We start from the raw sequence: 26,205 nt of genomic DNA on the forward strand, positions 1-26,205 counted from the left end.
ACACTTAGTTTTATAGAACTTTCAGACAAGCATCTCGGTACTTACATATAAATATTTAAAATTACACTGAAATATACTAAACACACCTATTTTTCAGAGTGCTGGAAACTCGATGACTTTCACTCAGCACGCTCGAATGACTTCCCATCATTTATATATAGAACAAAAGCAGATACTGAGATCTGTCAAAATAACTCCTACGTCAACACTTGTGAACAAGTTAGAAATTTTAACGTTTTTTTAAAGTTACAGACCTTCGTTCCTTTTATCAGAATACTATAAACAAATGACTTTTTCAGCTGTGCAATGTAATAAAGTCTAATTTCACAAGGAAATGCAACTATGACCGTCTTATTTTTCAGAAAGATAACGCAGCTCAGAGTTGAGGCATTTACATACTAATTCTGGATTACGTTTGCATACTTTTGGGGCAGTTTACCAGCCCTTGGGTCCAATTTTGCTATAAATGCACCTTCAAGTAAAAATAATGAGTTTAGTCACGAAGTAAAAGCTGGGGATGTCACGCGCAATCCCATTTCAAAGTAGGAATCTTGTAAAGCCTTGTTTACCGGTTTGGCTGTAACAGACTTGAAGTGAAGCAAGGGAAGAGCCTGCACAAAGTCGTCAGGTGGCCGCCTGAAACGGTAACTCGCATTCAAAGAAACAACCAACCCATTCCAGTTTCATGTAGCTTTTTATTAAAATAGCATTTATAACTGATACATGTTGGCAGAAGTTCTTTTCTTTTCCAAAAAAGAGCGGCAGCAGAAGGACCCCAGGCAGGGGAACAGGCAGAACCCAGCAGGTCACCCTGGGAAACAGCAACGGCCCCGGACAAAAGCCAGCTGACAAGGACGCTGTGTGTCACCTTCTACAGGGATTTTCTTTCTTTCTTTTTTTCAAACGGGACATCTAATGCCACTTTACACAGTCTTTTTCTAGTTAACTATAAAAATTCATGACATTCTTGGTTTTGCTGTAAAAAAGCCCTTCGTGTTGGCCTGAACGTATTTTTTTAAAGCTGCTGACGGTAGGTCAGGGCAGAGCTGGGGTGGTGGGGAACAGAGCACGGACAGACACACTTCGGCCGGAGGCTCTCGGAGACTCTTTTGAGTAGCTGATAAAGAGAATCGTCACAACCCGGGTCCACGGACCGGGTGACAGCATTTTTCAGCCTCAGGTTTAGTCAAGGCACGCAGGCCGTGTGACTCTGCTGCTGGAGTAGCACGTAGAGCGCGGGAGGAAGCTAATCACCGTGACCGATGGAGAGAAGAGACTCCTCTGGAAGAAAACCCGACGAGGGTCAGCAGGAGAGCGAGCACAGGGCCACGACGCTGCAGCTCCGCTTCGCCAGCGAATGCTTCCCGGACCCTCCGTGCTGGGAGCTGAGGGCTCCGTCGCGCGGGAGGAAAGGCAGGAGTCCCGTCCTGGGCTGCGGAGCCCGCCAAGGGCAACACCATCCTCCCCAGGTCCAGGCGCGGGACCGTCCTCCATCCTCCGCTTGTGTCTGGCGCACACCTTGGCAGGAACTCGCGCCTTCCCTTTGGGATTTCATCTAGTGGTACAGAGTTACCTTTAAAACCGCACAGGTAACTAATCTTAAAAAAGAGTCTAAAAATGGCCACGTTTGAAATTCCGAGTTAACTTACCATGTACAACAAACCAAACAAAAGCAATAATTATGGAATTACAGGGTCACATTTTAATTCCTGAATTTTACAGTTCAGCATTAATATCACCACATGTATACAAATGGTGTAAAACAAGTACAGTGGTATTTTTAATACAAAATAAACTTCTGTTTTATGGAAAAAAACTATACTTCATATCTACACAGACAGCCCATCTTTTTCCAAACAATAGCTAAAATTAAAATTAACTACAAAAATCTCCAAAACAGAGAAACTGCTTCAGCTTAAACTATTCCAGGAGAAATGGACCCATAACACATATTACAAGAGTGATCTATGTGGTGGATTGCAGCTGGTTTCGTATTTTAACATTTCTGACACATTAATTGTCGTTGGGAAATCTCCTCTCACTTCGTCATGATCTCGGATCACAAACGGGCAAACTAACATTAAAATATTTACAGTTCACTCGCTGCTCTTGAGAATAAAACCCGGGCTGTTTGCCTCTACCAACTTGCCATCAACTCGCCTACTTCTGTCGCAGTTTGCTTACCTACTACGTGGAATGTGCTTTCGTTTTTCAAAAAAAAGCAGCTTTCGCGTTACACCCAGATTGAGGTGCTGCTTGTTGATTCTGCCTCAGAGACCGCGGTTCTGTTACTGACAATCCCATCTTGGTCCAAAGTGACTTTGGTGTTAAAACGCTGCTAAATTCATCGCTATGAAAAGCCTGTTAGTGTTTCGCATCACCACCTCGCTTACGCAGTTTAGGCTGGCAGAGAGGAAAACGCGTTGCTGCTCTGGGGAGAGGGAGCTGGTTTAACGACGCAGAAAGCCGCTCCGGTCAGTGTCCTCGCCAGGTGACGCCGACAGCTCTCCGGGGGGGCCGGGCCCAGCACCACTTTGACACAAGCAGCTCCCGGAGGTATTTTGGAAGCGACCGTTCCTTGGCATAAATATTACTAGATGTCCAATCAAAAAAACAAGCAAAACCATCCATTTGGAATCCAGCTTCCATTTTCTCCTCTTGAAAAAATGCAAATTTAAACTGATTTTTAACTGTTTTAAACAACTCAGCATGCACTATAGCTGCGGTGTCCCTCCCTCCAACCATGAGAAACGCGATTTCATTGGTAATAAGTGGTCCCAAAATCTGGATTGTTCTTATGCAAACGGAGTTAGTTTTCCCTTAAAATTTTTTTAAAAGAGGCATTGCTAAAAGAACACAACTGACAGCACCATTACAAAATTAAGATTACTGGGTTCAAAATTTAAGCTTGAAATTTTTTTTTTCCTAGTCCTGTTAAACACTGGGGAAACCCTGCAATATTTTAAAAAAAGTGTTCACCATACCTCCCCCCCGCCCCTTGCCCTCCCAACACCTGAGACTTTCCTTGCTGAGAAGCCATCATCCAGGTTCTGTGAATACTAACCCACTTTTTTTTTTTTTTAATTTTTAATTTTTTTTGACAGCCTGAATGGCAGCCTCCGTACTTACTAGAAAGATATTAAGTTCCTGGGAAGCTTTGTGTTTACAGAACTAACCCTTTCTAGCTGATACACCGAGTTTCTTTTGCTACTCCTTGTGTTATCTTATTATACTCATGGGAGAAAGCTTTCTGAATCGGACTCTTTTTAGCTCTTGATACCGTTGCAGCATTTGAAACCCCATAATAAAAGTTCTTATTCCAAAGTTTTGGCTTCATTTATGAACCCAGACGAGGTCTTTTCCTTGGAGATGTCTCCTCCTCTTCGTCATCATCTTCATCATCGGGATAATCCACTAGGCCAACTAGACTTCCCTGCCAATTAAGAAAAGGAAAAAGAAAATCCCACGTTGAGAAAAATACCCAGGAATGTGCAACTTTACTACACAACCCCCACCACCCTGCTGGGACGCACCAGGCTGCGGAAGGTTTCTCGGTGAGGCCTTTTTCTTTCAAAGACCCATTTGTCTTCAGAATGTTTTTGAACTTCAAGGTTAAAAAAAAAAAAACAAAACAAAAAAACCCACAAAACCCCACCCCCAAGAGTACCATAACTTCCTTGCTTCTCTGGATCCGGTCTGAGAATTATTTAAAAATCACTTTTTAAGCTCCCAACTGGGCAGTCACAGAATGCAACGCGTACGCTGCCCAGCCGTTCTGCTGGTAAGCCTCAGGCGTGCGCACTAGCGTTTCTGCCACGCTCCTGTGGCCTCCCAGGAGCCCGCAGGCTAACGATTAAAATAATGCACGACTGTGTAAGACACAATGGAGCATCGTGTACTGTATTTCGTCTGCTTAAACACTCTTATTAATTCCCCGACAGGGGGGGCACTAACATAATTCAGAAAAAAACCAATCTCGTACGTGTATCACCCACACACAGGGCAGCAACTGGACATTTAAAAAAGCCGAGGAGCGGGAACAGTTAAATTACGCAGAAGATGCGAGATCCAACTGTGCCCACCAGATCACCAGCAGACTCCAGTCCCACCTAAGGCTTTCTTAAACCTTCCCCGCAACCAGTAAGGGCTTTATGAACTAGACAGGGCTTTGGAGGAATTTACACGTACATAAGACACCCTGCCTCGCGGCCAACGCTAACCTTACCACATCACAACCGGCAGAGTCTCACGACACTGCTCCGCTGCCCCAAGAGAGGACAGCAGCTTTTGTACAAGTTCTCCCACCTTCGTGGCTGTCACCGCTGTGGTCAGGGTTGCGTTCTTTGAAGAGGAGCCGTTGGAACTTGCTGGTGACGTCTGAGCTGCCACGGATTTACTGTTTGCGCCGTTCGCACCATTGGCTGCGCCGGCTGAGTGGGAAAAAGTGAATTTGAATCCCCCAGCTGAAGTCCTTTTTGGAAGATTCTCTTTGTCTTCGCTCTCCTTAGCTGAGGGACAAACATTTCCATGCTTAAGTATCAGCTGTACACCAGGGGGTACAATCCACATCACAGCATAACCGCAGGGCAAAAGCCACCCTATCTTTTTTTTAAATTCGGTTTAAATCAACAGCTCATCTACCGACCTCATCCAAGCACACGCCAGCACGCAAACGGAGAATGGCGCAGGTGCTGGGGACACGGGGACACTGCTCACTCAGCGCATACAAGTACTTCTAAAGTTTTGCTACTGAATGTCACTTAATCTACATGCACACTTGGAGCAATTTAACTCATTATTTTAATCCTAAAGACTTCAGGAATTCGTTACTTCATTACATGGAATACCCTGGCTCCTGCTTGTGATACGGAGCACAGGCAACTGGTTTGTTTACGTGACACGCCGCACACCTGCCACAGAGCACTCTCAGAGCCAACAAACTGAAATTAATTAAGTACCTTTTTTAGTTTCCATAAATTTTTCATAGCTATCTGGAAAATCATCCTCCTGTTTTGACTTCTCAACTGGAGGTACAACAGCTTCACCTTCTTCCTCTTCGTCTTCATTGAACCACATTTCTTCATCCTCCTCTAAGGCTCTTGCATCTCTGCGGAATCTATTGCTACGCAATATAGATGGAACACTGTAAGAGACACAGGACAAGGGATTCAGATTCTGCCTGCTGTTTCAGAAGAAAGCCAGACGGGGGTTTACTCTAATTGAACAAGTTTTCATCAAGAACCAAAGAAACCAAACCCCAGCCTTCTGCTTCTTCTGCCTTCCAGGAAAGAAAAAACCCAAGCAGCAGTAAGAAGAGAACACCTCATGGCATTCAGTGAAAGTCTCAGAATTACTAAACTGGGTCCTACCTGTTCAGTTTCTGGTTTTGTCGGTCTTTTTCTTGCTCATATTTTGTCTTCAATCCCTTGAATGTCTGAACATATTCGATAGATTCAAGTGCATTATAAAAGTTTTCAACTATATGTGCAATAAGGGACTTAATATCTTCCTGCGTAAGAACAAAACAGGGTTTCAGTCTCAAATATTAACATGCAGAAGTTCGGAAGGCTTTAGACAGTTTAATTGTAAAAGTAACGGATTCGTTGTCCAGACTAAGAACACCATCATAAAGAACAAGCGTTCACTTAATTCCTCACTTCAAAGCTCGGTCTAGAAACAAGGCGCTCAACCACTTAGAAGAATTTAACCTACAGGACACTTTTACACAGACTTAGTAAATCGGACCAACCAACACATACCCTGTGATGGGACAATCAAGCAACGAAGCACGAAGCAGCTTACTGCCTACTTTCTATTTAAGGCATTTATCTACGGGATTTTGGGTTTGTTATTTTAAGTAGTAATACACTATTTCAAGGGAAAGATCTGCACTGCGTATTTCTACCCGAGATGCCCCGTACGCGTAAGAGCTGAAGAAGCTGCTTAACTTACCACTCTGATGAATTCAAACAGCTCAATCACAGCGGAGTTGAGTAGATTGTACCTAGTTCCATTATCCAACAGCGCATTTATAACCGGTTCAAACAGGTTTCCCTTGGTGATGTAACGGTTATAAAATTCATCTTTTAGGCCAATTATCCTCCTCATAAAGCGAAGAGCACCTACGTGAGGAGAGAGGTTCCAGAATTTAGTAACTACGTGCCAGGGTTGCAACCTGCTTCTCTTGAAAGCAGCTGAAAAACCCTGATGTTACTGCGAGGAAGACGCGCCTCCAAACAAAGAGCATTAAAAAGCACTTTCTGAAAGTTCAGCAGAAACATTTGCTGGCAGGTAACCTTTCTTTCAGCCCTTGACTTTCATGGGTATTTGAGTGTGTGGTCAGGGTCCATTAACTTCTTTTTGAAATACGGCAGCAATAAGCTTTAGCACACATGAAGTTAAGGCATTAGCTCATTCCTGCGCTGCTTCGTGTTCAGCTCCCAGAGCCAGCCCCTATTCTTTAAATACCATGGCTCACCAGATTTCATTCGCTCTCCACAAGGAGCACTAGATGGATGACGTTACTAAGAAATGACAGTTCTTCCATTTAAATGAGAAAAGACGGCTGATCACAAAACATCCTTACCCTCATAAAGACTTGGAAGGATCATCGTGGACTTCAAAAGATACAGTTCCCTTTCCACCACAAACCCCATTGCTCTACATCAACAGACATCTGCTACCTTTTTTTTTTTTTCCAAAACTACTTAACGGCTAGTCAGTAATGAATAGGAAATTAACATGAGGTTTGAATAAAGTATATGCTTTTACTCCTCTACACTCCACGCAGTACATACAAAGCCCTGAAGAAGGAAATCACAACAGCTCCATACTCACACAAGGCCAGAAACGTGTGTTTTGAATTCATCAAGACCAGTACTCTTCTTAGCAAATCTTTGTTCATAATGTAATTCTTGATGTGATACGTGTGGTGTTCCACACAAAAAGTAAGCAGCTCCAAAATTAAGGCAAGTAGTTGTGCCGTTTGATAATTATCTACAAGAAAAATTAATGCCTTAAGTTATACTACAAAAAAAAAAAAGAAAAAAAAAGGACTGTCATACACCAAATCCTCACCAAGCTCAGCTGCCATTACAGTTCCTGACACGTCTTCAGTGGCTGTCCTGGTCTGAGGTAAAACAGAACCAATTTTCTGTTTTGTAGTTTTACTTTTTAGTTGGGCCTCTTCTAACTGACTGAAGTCTGAAACTAACAGCACGTTGTCCAGAAGCTGTTCACTCTCACAGTGACAAGACCCGATTACACCAAGGAACAGTGCGCGCAGAGGCTCCTGCTTAGACTCACTGCTCTAACAACCAAGGGCAGCTAACTGCGCTGCTTGCCCCGTTGGAGGGTCGGGAGCGGAGAAGCGCAGAGGGGTCCCACCCGCAGGGAGGAGCAGAGGGGACAGGGGACCCCAAACTGCCCAACAGGGTATTCCATCCCATCTGCATCACGCCCAGCGTAAAAGCTGAGGGATCAAAGGGGCAAGTCTCTTTCTTCAGTGGCTGACGGCCGAGGAGGACCCCGTCTGTTCGTCTGCTTTTGATCCTGATCTGAGCATTCCTGACTCCAGATCCGGAATTCAGCTCCTGTCCGTTGCTGACTCCAGTCTGGGACTTTCCCTGTGCCTGCTGGTGACGCGATCGTCATCCTGGGAGCTGGATACGGTTTTGTATATATTGTATACCTTTTTTTCAGTTTTATTTTTATTATTCTCTTATTATTTACTATTTCCTTATTTATTATTATTATTTTCATGAAAGCAGTTTAGTTCTTTTTCTAAACTTTTAAGTCTCCTTATCTCCTCTCCCCTCTTTGGAGCAAGCTGGGGGAGGGCCATCTGTCATCCTGACTGGCCAATCCGGCCAAACCACGACAGTGGCACAGGGGATTGCTCTGGGAAGTGGGACTTTGGGTCATAACAAAACACCACACATAAAGTCACCCTGAGCTGGCAGTGGGACTTCTTCCAGGATCAGCCAGTTTCTGACTACGGCAATCAGACTAAGGGTAGGTAGTTAAAAGCAAGCCAGTCAGCTCTGGATCCATGGGAACCTCATTAGCAATGTCTTTTCACAGTGCTCAAAGAAGCCGCCTGCACAGATGAAAATCCAAACTGTAAAAGCTCAGCTGTGTCTCTTTAGCACATATTCTACTAACAGCAATTTAAACTTTCAGTAGCAAAGTAGATGAGGGGAGGGGAAAAAAAAAAAAAGTGAAACCAGTAACTCAAAAGCAGATGAAAATGTTCTTTCAGCTTCCTGTCATCGCAAATGAAGCAAAGCACCTACATCTATTGCAATAAAAAGGATTTTAAAAAAATAGAGTGTGGACATATCTAACTTTTTTTTTTTTTTAAATAAACACACCACATACAGCATACAAGACAACTTTCAAAACTCAAGGTCAATTAAAACTTACCAGGACAAATTGTATTACTCTTAGTGGACCCAACTACTGCATCTGATAAATAGAAAACAAAAACAAATCAGAAAAAGGTTTTCAAAGCACTGTAAATATTTAAAGGATGGGGATAAACAATCAGTTCTACCAGCTGTTCAAACTTGTCATCAAATCAGAAGTTTCTGTGAGCTATGGGGAAATACGCAAACAGCAAGAATGCATGCCAGATGAGATTTATATATTCAATTTACATTACAAAGATCCAAATTCCACTAGGTGAAAGTATGTAATCTAATACGTAGGAACAGTATTCCTACCTAGACTAAAACAAAGTGCCTATTCTAAATTTTTACAAATAATATTATAAAATGAGTACTACACATATTCTACAAGTTTTATTTTTGTATAAAATACATAAAACATTTACTTTTTTGACTTAACACTTGATATGAGAAGATGAGTCAGATGACAGAAATGTTTTTACCAAATATGTATTGGTTTGGTTTAATCTCTTGAAAGAGTGCTCAGGAAAAAGTCTGACTCAAGAGGCTGTAATGATGTTAAGTTTCTGTTTGTAAAGCGCTGGAGGTAAACTAGCCAGTGCTATTTGCGTGTGCCAAAGAGAGACTGCCAATCCTTTTGCTGTTACTCGGAAACATAAAAAAAGAAACAAGCTAAAGGAGTTGCAAGTTGTATTTCTTTGAATAGATTTCCTTCAGCATTTCTATACTCCAGCCAAGTGAAAACCGCTCTTCACAGTTAGTCTCCGTAGCACAGCCGATCACGCCTGGAATCACGTAACCACTGGTGAACACCACAGCGTTTTTGTAAGCTTTCAGAAAAAAGTACTCGTGAACTAAAGACACGCTCTGCTTTACAGTAAATATTCTTTAAAAATATACTAGTGAAATGTATACAATTAACAATACACGTCAAGCAGATACAGAGTTTTCAGCAAGCGCATTCCCAGCTTGGACCAAGAGGCTCATCCCTCCTTCCAGGACCACAAGTCACTGGAAAACACTGCAAGATTTAAAGCAAGGGGGGCGGGAGGGAAGTAACTTTACCTTTTTCACATTTATCTTCTGATGTATTGGCCAGAAGCGGTGCAGTAAGAACATGCATACAATGGTTGTAGAAGAAATTGAGAAATTCACTTTTTTCCGTTTTCTAAAACAAATATAACTTTATTAAATACTCGCATTGGTATACTTCCTTTTAAATAAGAAAGGGCAGTAACATAAAAGACAGCTTGCAAATAATTCTGTCACCTCCCTCAGGTCTGCCTGGATCTTTTCTGTTGGCCCTGCAACATTACCGTCATCAAATAAGTTACTTTTCTTTATTTTGGGAAAAGATCCGCGACACGTCAAGCCAACCTCGCTATCACCAGAAAAGCCCCACCATGGACACAAATATGCTATTTCACTGAAGCATGGGACCGCTTAGTTTATTAAACACTTGCACAATACCACATACACATACCGTTTATCAAAAGTCTATGGAAATTTTAGCTTATTTTTTAGCTTGTTTAAATTCAGTATCAGACCATACACAACACTCTCAAAAAAGAATAAAAATCTCTTCTTTTTTTTTTTTATCCTCCACCACACTAACAGCAATAAATAACATGCTTTTCATTTTGCCGAGACAGTAAAAGTCTTTACCCCGTTGTGTTTTCTTACATTAGCTGTGGCCAACATATTCTCCGGATCTATCAGCGTGCGCAAGAGCCCCATCAACTGAACGGCTCCCCCGAGTTCGGGATCAGTGTCGCAGATCATCTGCTCAATGACCACGTTGATGAGGAGGATATCCTGCAAAAAACCAAAACAAACCAACCACAAAACAATTAGACAGTTTCAATAGTGGAGTCATTTCCCCAGTAAAACCTCAGTGAAACTGAAAAACTGAGAGTTGCATTTAGAGACCGGAGTTGCGTGCAGCACAACCCTCCTCACCTGCTAAGTCACTGTTAGGCAGCGCTACGACTTTACTACTGTAAACACACGGAACACCAACATGCTCACAATTTTTTATATCTTAAATCTATTTTTTCCTGTGTTTCTACTATCTACATTTTTGGGCTGACTGTATTCCAAACGCTGGAAAGGCTGGTTTTGCTGGGTTTTTTTCCCATTTGCTCTAAATCTCGTATATTCCACAAACTCCACTTTTACTTACATCATCACTCTGCTGGGCCTCTTGCATTACAAATTCTCGGACCATGGATGGACTAAATTCTACTAGATAAGAAAATATATCTGTAGCAGCAGATCTAACTTGCAGATCATCCATTCCCTAATTTAAAAAGAGATCAATTTATTAGAGTAAATAAAATTTGGTATTTATTATAAAGTAAAGCTGCATAGAATAGAGAATTAAAAGTTTTGAGAACATTTTGTTACAAAAGTTTCTAAGACACACAGTAATAGTTACAGGGAAAAAAAATGAAACACAACAAACCAACAAAATATTTTCCCCACTATTTCCCTCCTCTAGAAAGCACGCAAAGGATTTCTGTGAATTTGATAGCCCTAACTTAGGCAGGAAACATTTATATTGTGCTACTTGCTAGAATATCTAAAATGCTACTGTTCTGTACCTGTTATCCACAGTTTATTGATTTTGTACAAAAGGACCAATTATACAAATCACTTTGTGGAAAAATTTCTCCACTCATTTATAGGCAACAAGAATTAATAATTTTCCTTAAGCTATGCGATTTTCTCCGATAACTGTACAATTTCTAAGCCTAAAATATTAATGTAACAGGAAACATTTGGACTGCCCTGGAAAAGCATAGTAAGATAGGGTTCACCTAATCACTGAACATCTACATGACTTTTCTGTTTTCACAACAGTCAACGTCCTTGGCTAACTTCACAGGTTGTTACTCTACAATATAAAAAACCCATTGAATTTCTGAGTAACGATAGCACGGACATGATTTGCAATGGTCAGGCAGCAACAGCTGCTTCAACCAAAGGAGTGAAAAAAACTTCTGTTTTCACATTGTGATTAAGATAGATTAATCCGCTTTGTACCTCTGAAAAGACAGGATTAGGTGATCTTTCAAATAGCAACAAGCTAACAGTTCAAGATCATCTAAAAATACTTCTTTGGCACTGTTCCAGCAACAACAACAGAAAAAAAAAATAACGAAGCCGCCACATGCAAAAGAGTATCTTTCAATTTTTACACTACATTGTCAAAAGGACTGCATTTACCACAGGCTCCTCCATCATGCAAAGTAAAAATAATAATAGCAATAAAGTTAGGCTACTTCAGAAAACTGGATTCTGAATGTTACGATAAACTTCAACGTTCAGCAGAGCAAAGATGTCCAATCAAACTTACACAAAGGTGCTTAGCAGATCTGAGAAACTGGTTAAATGGCTGGTTTTGTTTTGTTTTGTTTTTAAATTTTATTAAAATCAGCTAAAAATGGAAGTTTTCACTTACCATTACAATTTCAAGAGCTGGAAGAATTCCCAACTTTGCCAATGTTTTGAAAAATGCATCTCTGTTCTGAGGTTGTAACGTCTGAGAAAACGCGCAGAATTCTTTGAAAAAGTTAACCTAGCGTATAGGAAAAAGTAATTTACAGTGTATTCAGAAAACTCCCGGAAAGTAGGAAGCTGTTATGATCTGTCTCAGAGTTTGTGTACTGGCCGGTATGTACCTTCCTAGCAAATGGTATTATTCTAGTCCTTTCTCCTCTAACCTTCAACAACAAAGGAAAGCAAAAGAAAATAAAACCAAAAAAAACAAACAATGGAATTTAAGAGGTTGAAATCTACCTCAGAAAGAGATACAGTCACTTTGTAGCTATTTTATCACACCTAGCATATGAGGGATTTACACTTCTGTCTGGCCTGCCTTTTGTTTGAAAAAACCAAGATGCTTCCCTTGCTGAAAGCAGGATTTTAACAAGGCAATTTCAGCTGATAAACACATTCAAGGAGAAATAATGTTTGTAATATATATATATTAAGGGACTACTGGTAATCCTCAGTCATAGGAGATCTTTTTGAATGAGTAAAATACAGTGAAAAAAAGCAGTGTTTAAATGACAAACAGAAGTGATGTGGTGTGTTGAAGAGTACCTGGAAGAAAGCGTACCTTTAGGTATAGGGTGTCAGCTTAGTGCTAGTACTTTCCCAACAATAACGTAATTCTTCAGAACAAATAAATCAGAGCTTACCTCACAAGAAATATTTCTCTAGTGAGTACATAAATGAAGATTCAGCTACATTAGAAATTATTCTATGGTTACGGAAATACCTCAATGACTGCAGTACTAGAAGAACAGTTTCAATATTTCTACTTAATCTCTGTGGTTTAAAGCATTCAAAGAACTACCATGACCATTGACTTACCAATTCACATCGTTTGTCATCATCTGTAGCTTCATCTGTTAATTGTGCAAAAACTTCAGACAAAAATTTCTCATCTTCCTGTGTAACACAAGAAGAACATGACTTACACAATGCCTCTTCAAAGGGAAAACATTGATCTTTATTGGATCCCACACTGTGGAAAGTCAAACTTAATTCAAGCTTAACTATAATGCTTAATTATAAGCAAAAAAGCGTGCATTAGTAGATTTGGTAGATAAGGATTTTCTTTTTTTTTTTTTTTTTTTTTTTTTTTTTCTCTCCAGACCTACATTTTACAACAAAAATGGAAAGGCAAGAGTAGATGTTTGGTAGGATCATTTCCAGGGCATTGTTTCGGTCCTCGCTCTGTGCAGCAGGAGCAGGTCCAGGAGACCAGAACCGTAGGTTAAGCTGAGCAGAGGGGATGGTTACTCAAACTGCCTTCTAAACCACCAGTCTCCAAAGAACCTGTCATTCCCTTTCCCTCTCTGCCATGTCCCCCCTGGGGTCACAGCTCTGCCCTACCCACACACCCCTGTGCTCCGAAATTGCGGAAAATGACAGTCTTTGCTCCAGGCCCCCTCCCTGGACCCTGCACGTCACCTTCCAGGGGGGCAGCCCATACCAGGCACTTCTACATGAGAAACTGCCACTCCAGACACAGTTTTTACTGCGCTGCATATGCCGTTCACACGACCCCGCTAATGTCTCCTGTGCATCAGTTACCCTATTTTGCATCTGCAGCTCCTCAAACCCTTTTTCAGAGCACCTACACAAGGGTGACTAGATCAACACGTTACGAGTTTGCCGCAGCCACAGCCTCGTTAACCTTGATCTCAAAATAAGCTCTCTGCTTGTGCAAGTTCAGTCTTTCCAATCTGGAAAACTGTCTTGAGAATTATTTACTTTTCACATTCAGATCCTCTACCAAGAGATATTTATTTTTAAGTTTATATAGGACAACATTTCACTTCCTGTTAAGTGAACGTTTCAGTTACACCATTGCTTAAAACTCAGGAGGTACAAGAAAACCAGGGTGAACATCATGATCTCGCAACTGTTTGGGCACCTCCTGCCCCCTCTGTACATCCATTTCTCTGCACTCCTTCACGTGGAAAATAGCGTTGGCATTCTCTCAAATCAAATGCCACTGTTACCTTTCCAATATAATATAAACCTTAAAGCAAATAGTAACATTATGCTACAGCATTACAACATTACGCATCACTGTACTGATTCAACTCTGTAACTTTACTTATGCATTGAACAAACATGAACGGAACAGCAGCATTCCAATAAATAGATATAAACATTACATTGCATAATGTAGAGGGTGCTTACTTCTCTCTTTCTCTGTGTGCTGTTGCTAAAATTCATGTGCTTTATTAGGCTAACATAATACAGAATTTTGACAGTTACAGGAATGCCAGCTAAAAAGGCTCACAATTTTTATCCTGAATATTTTAACACCTGGGAAAAGAAATGCTTTACAAACAAACGATACCTGGAATCAACATCAGAGAGAGTGCAACATACAGAGACTTAGTAGCTTATTCTAAGCTTTGCTGGCTTTAACAGCTTAATTAAGCCTGTTAAAAAAAATAACAGTAGCACAATCAGCAAGAGATAGGCCAGAAAATCCCTACTACAGAACACTTGGCAACAGAAAGAACTCTTGCGAGTCTACGGCTGCCGCACAGCGTAGTGCAGTGTCCTAAAGCACAGGGTGGATCCAGGTTTGCCTTCCATGCTCGCTCGGTCTCCCACGCGGCTGCCCTTCATTGACAGCAGCACTGGGATCTACCGCTTCACAGCACGTAGAAAGGAGCTTTACTGCCGCAGCAAACACAATCTGTTACTCCTATAAACTGCATTCTCCTAGGGAGCTTTGCCGGCGTATTGAGGGTAACGAGACTTCCAATGTGTTCACCAAACCCCAAGGAGCTTCAGAGTTCTTGTGCCACCACAAAAAGCTGATTTACACCAGGGGACTGTGAAAGTCCTGAACCTGAGGTCCGTACAACCACGTAATTTTCCTCAAGCGTGCTATCAATAACATCTCTTCCATGTGTGCTTTCTTCTTAGTTTGTAATTCTCATGGCAGCTCAAATGATGTATGGCATCAACACAATTTGTAAATCAACACGCACGTCTCAATTACGGTCTTGAAAACAGACAGGGAAACGCAGATGTGCCATATACTCTCTCAGCTGTGGCAAGGACGGCAGTGACTGAGAGCAGCAAGAGGGTACTACAGGTAACAGGAAATCATAGTCTTCTCTTAAGGCACAATTAAACATTCAGAACGCTAAAACTTCCATGAAAAATAAAGAAGTTTACAGAGTCAAAAATCTCTAAATGGAAGTGGGACTGTGGCCTCAGGAGAATGATAATGAATTAATTTTAGTTTTAGAAAACTAATACATGGAAAAGAATAAAAAGGCAAAGACTTATTTAATACAAAGCCATTAACTTTGCAAATGGGATTTACTTCTTAGTTTCCTCCTGCTATTCAACCAAAGTAGAAAGAGGTCCAAAAGCTTATTCATGCAATTCTGTAGTTTCGATTTTTTTTTCCAGTTTTCTATTGCATCCTTTAGAAATATTCCTTATGGCAATGTCATCCCTCCAGTGCCCCTCTCCTTCCACAATTTTACTGCTCTCTTCTTCTCCTTGACACATCTTCCTATTTCACACAGACTATCCACGCTCAAAACAAAACCGACAGGTTCGTGATGTTCTATTCTACCCAAACGCACCATTTTTCTAAGGACGTGTGTCAGAAACAGAATAAAACCACTTTGCACAACAAAATATGAACTGAAAATACCCCAAGTGTCATGAAGTTCACACACAGCTCTCTACCAAGGCTCCTTCCACCGTCCAGCCTGGTTGTCAGACCCAGCTACTTTTAAGCCCGCTTCTGACTACAAAGTATTCAGTACGTTTTTTGACATAGTAACATGTTGGTTAATTATTACTTCTGTTTATCAGTTTGACGAGGAAAAAAAAAAAAATTAATTACTTTACACTACAACAGGAACATCTGAAATTAGTACCAGAAAGTAACAGTAGTATAACAGGAACGGTTCTGAACATGCCCTTTTGAACCACAGATTCAGCATTTGTTATAAAGATGTCACAAATGTCCCTGATATATAATACAAAAATTTGATTGTTCCCTAAATATCTATACAAAACCAGCTCAAAATGTGTATTTGCTCGTGAATCACGAAATCTTTAACTGTTTACAACCCATTAAAAAATTACTAATATACGCACCTGAAATCTATAATTTTAAAAATAAAAGGTCCCAGAAATAAGGGGAAGCATTCAAAACATTATGCAAATGAAGGCATGTATGATTAACTTACACAGTGATAAAGAGCTGTAATCAATTTCGAAGCTACAGCTAGAGGTATCTATACATAATCCATCCGTATCATATTAAAAACCACTTACCTGCAACATACTGACAATCTCAACTTTGTTGAAGAAAATAAAGGAAGTGAGTGTAGAAAGAAAATTCTCTTCAAAAACAGACGGTGTCGGCAAGATGATGTCCTGAATATACTGTACCCTGTAAGTCTGGTGGATTTTTTGCCTGAGTTCAGAGTCTGTTATAGGAATAACCTCTTTAAATTTTGCTGTTTTGGTCAAGAACTCCCTGTGCCGTTTTGGCTGAGCCAAAGAAGGATCATACTCAAGGCATCCAACAACATCCATAATACACTCATCAGAAAACATCACCTCAAACAGAGTTGCTTTGTTGAGGAACAAAATTCCTCTAATAATTTCATACAAATGATGTAAGCCTTCGGTGTTCTCTAAATTCTCGCAGACTTGGAAAAGCTGTAATAGTTTTTTAATATAGCCTTCATTCTCCAAGGCCAGTGCTAGCTTTTCTCTACGGATGGGTGAGGAGAGAACAGAGGTAACTAGGTCAGCAATCTCTTCAAGTTTATTGAGTTCACAAGTAGGAAGGTCGATCAAAGGACTAGTTTCAGGCATTTCTTCTATGTGTTCCTCTTCTGACTCAATAAGGTCCTGCGTGACTTCCACTGAAGGATCCTTACCTTGAACCTAAGAAGAGAGCACACATAATTACTGTCTCACCCCAAAACAAACAGCAAAATAATCAGGGCAATAACTGCAATAACGTGTGCGTTTAAGCACTTTTACACCTTCAGTTGCCTGGAAAACTTCTAGCCATGCAGAGGAGTAAGTTTGATGCCTCTAAATTCTACAGTCACTACCATTATCCTCAACAGTACCCTTGTCAAAAAAATGAAATCTAACCGAGCCCTAACAGCATCACAAAGGATCACATTACGCAGACATCTCAAAGAACGAAGCAGAAGGAGTTCTGGAATCTGATGAAAGAACCTAAGGCTAAGAGTTTACATTGTCTGATTGCACGAAGACTTCCCTCTCAGACTGGTCGCCAGCTCAGCCCCTATTTAGAACCAGTTTAAACCCGGGACTATTTGTCAGACGCATACACTTGCGGTCACTAGGATCAGCTCCTTTCAACAACAGCACTTCAGAACTGGCTGAGAAGACATTATACCCCAAAACACGCTAAGATTAAGAATGCATCTAAATTGCCTAGTTTGTTCAAAGGAAACTGCTAGGAAATCTGACTTCTACGTTTCTTTAGTTAATAGCTTTACATTGCATCACTTCAACATCTGAGAAGGTTATGATAAATTCCAGATATGAAAACCCAGGTTTCTTCATTATGTACACATAGATGCAACTCCATCGACTTGTCACTTCCAGAGTTGAAAGTATAAAATCTAAACTGTTTTGGAAAAAACAATGAAGATCGAAATATCCATAAGACACAGACAGTCAATAAGACTTCGATCTTGATGAAAAAACGTATCACTGACATTTCTGATGCCACTTTATAGAGCAATGCCACCCCTTTGTCTCCCACAGTGAAATATCTAGCTCCTTGTGCATTACCACACATTTGCTGTTCCACCACACTCCAATAAGCCAGCTTCCTAAGGCCACCTGGGAGCAGGACAATTAAAACGTAGTACTCTGCTATTCCCTTTTTTACTACACACAAACTCCTAAAATGGCCAGCACCCGAGTTTCATCATTACACTGATTTTTCAAAAGCGCGGAATTCAAATACAAAAACAACAACTAGCGTTCTAAATAGTTGGAAACTTAAGATCTTATGCAGAAAAGCCACAGAAAATAATGATGAATGTGTGCTTATTTTACAAGTAGGTTTAAAAATTACAGCACAAATACATGAAGTCACAGAAGACACAAAAACGTCTGGAAGAAACAGAGTATTTAAAGTTAACTGTACCTGGCAGATTTTTTCCCAAATTTCATCACAGCCAGCTTTTTCTTGAAAACTCAGTGCTAAATCGTAGTTTTCTGCTTCTGACCAGACAATCAGGGTGTCCTGTTTAAGGCAAAAAGAAACAAAAAAATTGTTTCTGAAACAGGTCTATACTGCGTATTGATCTGTATTCCGTTAAGTCACGTCTAAAGAATAAATACTTTTGATTAAAATTACACTTGTCAAAAAAGAAGATAAGACACCAAAAAATTAAATCACCTGTTCCGCCATAAGGGACATCACCTTTCTTTTTTGCTATTTCATGACCACTCTGTTACATATGATATATTTAAATATACTGTTTTTCATATCCAAAACACTTAGAATGGCATTTTTCTGCAACATACTTCTAAGCCAACAGTCTTGAAAAGGGAACACGCACATTGTAGGAGATTAAGAAAACCTGCAATATAACAATTTAAGTCTTTTCATATTTAATGAAGTCGAAACAAAAACAAGATTACAGCGTTTCCTCCTCCGAAAGGGTTTAATGCAGCCTTAGCAACGGAGAAATAATGCCTAACTAATGCCTTTTATAATGTTAAAATATTCTTTTCTGAATTAAAAGACATACAGCCTGAATAATATAAAACTCCTAAGTTCTTACTGAAGTTACTTACAAACATCTTGCCAACAGGTACTTTCATTTGAGCAGATTTTGTTTTCTCTGTTACCACTGCCTCTATCAATTCTGGAACAGATTCGCTGAAGTTTCCAAATAGACTAAAAAGGTGTTTTTATGAGGTTTTATCAGAACACTTGCTGCAGTTCTGTAAGGAACATAAGCCTGTACTTCCACATTAAATACATAGTTCAGCATCCTACAGTAACCTCATCTTCACGTTAAAATGTTCAAACTGAACAGCTCTCTGCTAACTTTGCAGTACATCTGATGAACTCCAGCAAGAGTTCAACATTTTGCCAAGTTTGTTGACCTCCTGACCTGTACCTTTTTTTTTTTTTTTAAAAAAAAAAACAAACACCAACAAGCCCTTACTTAATGGTCAATAAGGTAATTTACTTCCTGAATTTGCAAAGGTCAATATTCACTGCACAACTTATCAAGGTTTGTAAGTCTTTACCTTAGGCATCACTTTATGGTAAACAAAACATGCAAAGTAACATGTAAAACAAAGCTTAGCAACCAAATGTAAACAAATACCGGACTGGCTTACAGACGCCCAAAGTACTTCAGGAAATTTCAGGGGCATGACGAAAAAGATGCTGCCATTGCCCCCTCACATCTTTATCACACAAGTACTTCTTGGTTCCCTTTGTGCCTATCTGTAAGGCGTTCACTACGCTATCTGAAAAACACGCCTGTCTCAGCAAAGACAACTTACCAGCTGCCGCAATTACTACTCTGGAACATGAATGAAAATCAGCATCACCAATACAGCATTAATTCTCCAGCCACACTAAAACCAGTATTTGCACAAGCTCAATTTTTTTCTCTCTCTCGTTTTTACACATTCCTTGAAGAAACAAAGTTTTCCCATTCCGGGAAACCCTAGTGCTCACTGCACTATGGTTTTAATGCTGTTCATGGCAGTTGTTTGTTTATACTACGGTGCCCCATATTACACTTGCACTTTTGTCCTGCAGTCACACATATTAATAGGTGGTCTCCCTGCTTTTGGGCTCCGATTCACGTGCACAAATGGTACAGCTTCATACAGCTGACAGGGGTTTTGCTTCCAGCTGTCCACCCTCATCTCTGGTTCACAGACAGCTCAATCGCTGTGTTTACAGAGTGCCATTTTAGAGTGAGCAGTTGAACTGGGCTTCAAGGAAAAAATAATTGTCATCTGCAGGCACTGAAAAGTCTGACCAGGTCCCATATCCAGTTCTCTTTTAGAGATTAATAAAAAAATAAGAATTTTTTAAGTACAATGTTACGGGTGTTACAGAACTCAAAATATGAAATGTTTATCTTGAGATGTTCTGTGAACTTACAGATGGCCTAACACTCAAAATCCCACACACCTCCAGGTGAGCTGAGATTTGGAGGTGCCTCAACGAACAAAGGAGGACACATCAATGAAAAGGTTCTACTCATAGTCCGGAATGATTCAAATGAGAGATACAGTGCAGTAACTTAAATGACTGCATGCATCCATAGAGACTGCACTCAAAAATTTTGTGAGAATTCCTGAATTACTGAACCGTACTCGGTTCAATCTGTACTGCCCACACACAGCATAAGTTATGTAAGTTTCTCCAAAAATATTTCTGAAAGACTAGAAGATACTTTCATCAGAAAATAACTGTCCAATACCAGTATGAAATCTATTTATCTGGCATACACTTCCTGCGTGACCTAAGACAAGCCACGAACACCACAGACGGACATCTTCCAGGCTGAGCTGCTGCGAGAGACTACCACTCCCACCTGCAATGCTGCTCCTTCCACGAGCAACGGCAACGTTCCTTAATTCACCCAAACACATTATAAAGACAAACAAAAGAAGAGACTAATTCAGAACAGCTGAGAACCAAGGGAGCAGTTCAAACCCCTCTTTAGTGCACGTAGTGGTTTGTACAATGTCTGCTACTCCATCTCTCCTTGTTCCTCCACCAGCCCCTCGACGCGGCCCCAGCCCCGTGCCAGCAGAAGGGTGCTGTACAGTGAACCAGACTGGGGAACACATGACGATAAAAATTAATCCAGCAAAAAGGGCTATTTCAGCTGAATCAGTTCCTACATCTAACCTGTCAGGCAGCAACCCGAATACTCATGCTGGCATGAAAGAGGAGTGAAGAAGTCCCCTGGCAACTGCTCAGGTTGGCATTAACAGCACCCCTGGAAAGGTGTTAAATCCCAGCCTCAACCAGCTCCCATTTTGCCTGAAGCAAATCACTCTGTTCTCACGAGTGATGGCAACTCTGTGCGAAAGAGAGTATTTGCACACATTCTTCAGCTCAGATCTGAAAATGGATAGAGCACACCGAAGGAGAGAGTTAACATCAGAAGGCAGTGTTCGCAGTGAGGGCTTCTGTAGCTGTTTAAAGTCATACAGCCATGCACCTGAAAATTACCGCACTCGAAACTGAGCTGGAGGAACAAAGCACAGGAACGGATCCATCTGATTTCTCACTGAAGACCCACTCTTCTGCCAGTTTTGCCAGGGAACAGTAACCTCAAGCAGAGAGTGGAACAACAAATGGGTGTGGTAACAACTTTCTAAACTGCTCCTGCTAGAGCCTCCACAACACATCCGACCCTGCCCTTTGGCCAATATGGGGCGTCCAGTGGAGGTTTGTAACTCTCACAGCCTGTGCCCCAAAATCCAGGGGGATCTAAACCTCTTCAGGCTCTCGTGTTATTTGCATACATGGAATTAGAGATTCTTTTGTGTTGTATGCTGAGCAGCCTGGCACCTATGTCCAATCCGAGTCCTGTTTCTTTTGAGAAACAGGTCATGATTATGGTATGCCTAACACCTTCGCAGAATTCTATTCTGCATGAAAGCTTGTGACGACAAACAGGATTTGAGAAGGCAGGTAACAGGCCTGCCCTGTTCACGGTTAGTCGGTAGTTATAGTACTACTTAGCACAAAAAGCACAATATTGGGAATCACTCACAGATGTACAATAACTAAAAATCAGTGTGGTTTTTTTTTCTGCAGAGTGATGGTATGCAAGCCGCAATTTAAGTGACTGCTATTCTCTAAGTCCATTCAAGTAATTTCTATGAAGACAGATGCATAGGCAGGGCGTGTTTCTTTTCCATCAAGCTACACTGTCTTGAGACTTTCCCCAAATCCAAGGTGATCGGCACCTTAACGAAAATCTGCAGTTGAACTCTGGCAAGTGGAAAAGAGCACTCTCCACCACGCGGCTGTTCACCTACAAGCATCTGCCCTGGGCAGATCAGCACAGCCGCCAAGTCTTCAGGCTACCTACGTAACAGACTTCAACACTCACACAGGGAAAGCCCACCTCTCCATCTCTGGTGAACCAAGAAATATTTTGCCTAAATCTTTCCACCATTTAAAAAAAGGATCTGCTCCTGAGATGCCAAGGTTTCAATACTACAACCTTTTAGAGTTGAGACTGAAATCTCACAAACTGAGAAACATGGGAATGCTACGTTAAATTCTGCTTTTTGCTACTCTATTCAGAAAGACACATGAAAAACGTGAAGACAGAGCTCTGTCAACTAAAAGCTGTATCATTTCAGAGGTTAGACAAACCTAGAACCTGTCTCTAGAAATCATCAATCATTATTCTCTTCAAAAACAAAAAAAAACCAACAACCCAAAACCAAACTTCTTCAAAAGAGTGAACAATGAAACAAACGCTTACAGCCATGAGGACACAAAAGCATTAAAATCAGTAATAAAAGCCAACCAAAATAAACCTCAGACTCAGTTTTTCAAAACTACAACCTACAAAGGCTTCCACAAGAAAAATGATAACAAAAGGTACTTAAGTCACTTGAAATTTTGCTACCAATTAAGAAGGCTTTCAAATAATCGGTTTGGAGTTTCAGAAAACAGGCAGCAAAAAGGAAGCAATTTAAAACTTTGCAGCAGCATAATCTGCATTTGTATTTCATTATATATTAATTTTCTCTGCTAACCAGGAAGCAGTTCAAGGCTCTTAATTTTCAGAACCCTGCAGAGCTCCACAAAGACCGTCCTCCTCCCTCAGTATGGGCCACCCAAGGAAAGCCTACAACCAACCGTCACCCACTGGACTAAAACCACCAGTATCTAATGAGCTTCCTGAAAAGCCAGGCCCCAGACTCTGACCCACTTCTAAGCTAAAGTCAGCCAACCTGTGCTCAAAAATATCTTTTCTCAAATTGTCATAACATAACTTGTCACCTTTCCATTGAAAAAAAAAAAAAAATCAAAACAAACAAAATCCTTCAAGATTTGTCTCCATGATTGAGGAGAAGCAAAATTACTGAAACACTTCTGGATACCATAATGATGAAGAGCAGCATGAAACACTGAACAAAAGGAACAGAAAGTCTCCTGTAGAACAAAGGAACAGAAAGAAAGAACTCAGTAATAACCATTAGAACAATGTAGGCAGAGACACCAAAAATTAATGCAGAAAAAGGAAAAAGCAATAAAGAGATTTAGTAAGCTAATTTTTCAGTAGATTAAACAAAAAATGACCTATTAACATAGCTCCCAACTGTTTTACTTCTTTGTTCTGCAGAAGGCTTACCCCCAGGAAGTGCAACCGTGCAAGTAAGTCTCACCACAGCTAGTCCCTTTACTTAGGAGAGCAGAAGTTTTCAAGACTTAAAACATAAACTAAACAGCAACAATGAAAGAAGTCCCACAAAAACAGATTCCTTCTTGTTATTTCCAGAGAAAGAACTCAAGAAGTAAATATGATGTAACAGAGCTGGCCAAAGTTTTGCCTTCCTCATTCGGTAATTATTTCATATGGCCTGGGATGTTACACATGTATGTTTTTTTAATTCTTTTTCCTGTAATGAGTTCGATATTTATCCAAATTGTGTATAATCTCTTCAAAGACTGAAGTACAAAAGGGTTTTTTAGGAGACCCATGTTTTAATTTCTAGAATGCAAAGTGTCACAGCATCTACAGGCGTCTAAGGAAGTTTTTTCCCTCTATGAAAAACACCACTGACAATTACATGTCATACTGCTTTGCTTTTTTTCTGAAAAACGCAATTAGTTTGAATGTAAAACAAATCCTCAATAACCAGAAAAAAAATAATGGCTAGCAATAATACTTGCCTGCTGTTTTTGATATGCAGTATTTGGATTTATCTTCGATTCTAACAGCAGTGAACCTGAAAAACGTATGAAAATATATTTACTGAGTGTAAAAAAAACCCAAACATCTCCATGCATCTTACAACAACCGCGCATGTGCTATCCTCAATGTATTCCATATCTTACAGAAAGTCCAGAAGGACCATCTCCTTTAAACATAATTCCCTAAAATAAGCCAGCTAAGACAAAATTCAACATTTTCCCCCCTGAAACCTGGTGTGACAATTAGCTCGTTTAAAGGCCATTTAGCAAACCCATACAGATTTGCATCAGGTAAGGTGCTTCCCAGCATAAAACTGTTTTTGCCCACATAAGCCACGTGGGCCATTCGCTTTTATTTCCTTCAACTGTCCTTCAGAGGTGAATCATCTAGATACTATAAACCCGAGGACTTTATCTTGTGTATGCAAGTAGTGTATGTATCCTGGCAACGGCTCCAGAGTCATTTATACCAGTCTTAGGTGGTTTATTTAGCACATTAGCACCTGTCGGCCGACAAAGTGAAGAGCGCGCACCCTCCCCCCTCCAAAGGAGACCCTTAAGGTGACTTTAAAGTAAATAAAACACGAGGAACACCACGCAACTCCACCGCTTCAGAATACGATCAGTGAATTTCTAGGGAAAAAAAAAAAACACCACCACAAAACAAACAAAAAACCCGATTAACTTTTCATAGTAGCGAGAATGGGAGGAAAAGAGCACTTCAAAAGCCAACAAGATGTCGTCACGTGTAACAACTCCATCTCTACCCGGTCAGAGGCCGGCCAGGGAGCCCAGCGGGGGGAAGCCTAGGGCCCGGGCGGTAAACACGGCTGCGGCTTAGCGGGGGAAGGAAACTTTGAACGGAGCCGCCAGCTGAAGGAAAGGCGGAGGAGAAAAATCAATCGTAACAATCGCCTGGGGTCTTCCCCGATAAACGCGGGGGGAGGGACGGACACCAGCAGCCAGGCCCGGCGGCGGCGGGTGTCGGCGCCGCGGGGAGCGAGGGGAGAACGCCCGGGGCCGTGGCCGGGCCGGGGCGGCGGCGGGCGGCCTAGGCCTCCGCGCAGCGCCGGCCACGCTCTCACCGTCCGACTCGGCGCGAACCAGCAGCGACATCCCCTTCAGCCGCTCCACGTAGGTGGAGGAGACGTGCCCGGTACCCCTGTCGTCCCATTGCCGATCCTCGTTGAGGGTGTAGACCTTCACCCGCCGACGGGTGTCCGACATGGTGCAGCCCCGGCCTCGGGCCTCCGCGCCGGCCCCGGGCCCAGGCCCGGGCCCGCTCCGCCTCCGGGGGGCGATGGAGCGAGGGCGGAGGGGAACAGGAGGAAGCGGGGCCGCCGGGCCGCTCAGGGGCACGGCGGGGCCTTTAACGCGCCGCTTTTCATGGCTCCCGGACGGCGAGAGAGCGACGCCGCGCCCCGGCTCGGGTCCTCGCTGGCGCCGCTCCGCCGCCTCAGCAGCTACCGCAGCGCCGCCGCCATCTTGTAACCCGACTCTCGCCGCCTTTCTCTTCCTCCCAGCCCGGCCACGGGCTCCCCTCGCAGGGGCTACGGCGGCCGGCAGCTGTCGCCGCGCCGCCGAGGGAACGGCGGCGGACGGGGCGGGCCCGGGCGCGGCGAGGCGGGGGGCGGCGGGCAGGCAGGGCCGGCCCGCACCCCCTCACACCGCCCGCGGGAGGGAGGGGAGGGAGGACGGCTGCCCTCAGGCACACGGCTGCGTCTGCGCGTCTCCGCCGCGTGAGGCCGGCAGCTGCGGGCCCACAGGAGAACAATTTCACCCCTATACAAAAAAGCTTAAAAAAAAAAATAAAAATACTTTTAAGTCTATCCTAACAGGTGGTACCGGCGCAGACAAAGCATCCCCGTTCTCAGGCGTGGTGAGGGCCGCCTCCATGACACCAACGATGGGTGTGATGCACGTCCACAGCCCAGCCCCTGCTCTAACAACAGAGCCCGCAGCGCACAGAGCTGAATTTGTGGAAGAAAAGGTTTCCCTCACATCACAAAATAGCAGCAAGGTCAGGCCGTGGCACCTTTTGTAGCCACTCGCAGCCTTTACCACAGCAGGGCACACGGCAGCAAGCCACCATAAAGGCTCAAAAGCTAAACTAAAGTTGAAGCTGTTCTGTGAAGCTTCTCACTGAGAGAAACATGCTTAATTAGTCCTTACGAATGCTGTACAATTAAGACAGACCACTTGCCAGGCATTGTGGGGTCTGTAAATCTGAGTTTTCCATCCTAAAAAACTAGCTACACAATTCCTCTGTACTACTCCTAAGAAATAATTACATTTCAGTGT

General features: G+C 42.0%; 1 protein-coding gene across 5 annotated transcripts; it reads right to left on the bottom strand.

Moving 5' to 3' along the window:
• Positions 1–18: 18 nt before the first annotated feature.
• Positions 19–25,687, bottom strand: PPP4R3B (protein phosphatase 4 regulatory subunit 3B). 5 transcript variants are annotated; one of them, XR_010070558.1, is made up of 17 exons: positions 24,990–25,682; positions 23,884–23,939; positions 18,121–18,219; positions 16,251–16,871; positions 12,789–12,866; positions 11,872–11,988; positions 10,591–10,707; positions 10,092–10,223; positions 9,474–9,576; positions 8,425–8,466; positions 6,838–6,996; positions 5,953–6,122; positions 5,370–5,509; positions 4,959–5,143; positions 4,306–4,508; positions 2,185–3,433; positions 19–1,555 (listed from the first exon to the last, which is right to left on the bottom strand). XR_010070558.1 is itself a non-coding variant. In XM_063331163.1 (16 exons), the coding sequence occupies exons 1-16, from the start codon at positions 25,129–25,131 to the stop codon at positions 3,338–3,340; spliced, it is 2,382 nt and encodes a 793-aa protein (XP_063187233.1). In that variant the 5' UTR covers positions 25,132–25,687; the 3' UTR covers positions 1,680–3,337. The 5 variants fall into 5 exon arrangements, 3 of the variants coding, with proteins under 3 accessions (XP_063187233.1, XP_063187232.1, XP_063187231.1); XR_010070557.1 differs by having other exon boundaries at positions 19–1,573; XM_063331163.1 differs by lacking the exon at positions 19–1,555 and having other exon boundaries at positions 1,680–3,433; positions 4,306–4,430; positions 24,990–25,687.
• Between the last annotated feature and the right edge of the window lie 518 nt (positions 25,688–26,205).

Source organism: Chroicocephalus ridibundus, chromosome 3, assembly GCF_963924245.1.
Source record: "Chroicocephalus ridibundus chromosome 3, bChrRid1.1, whole genome shotgun sequence".
Classification (NCBI taxonomy): domain Eukaryota; kingdom Metazoa; phylum Chordata; class Aves; order Charadriiformes; family Laridae; genus Chroicocephalus; species Chroicocephalus ridibundus.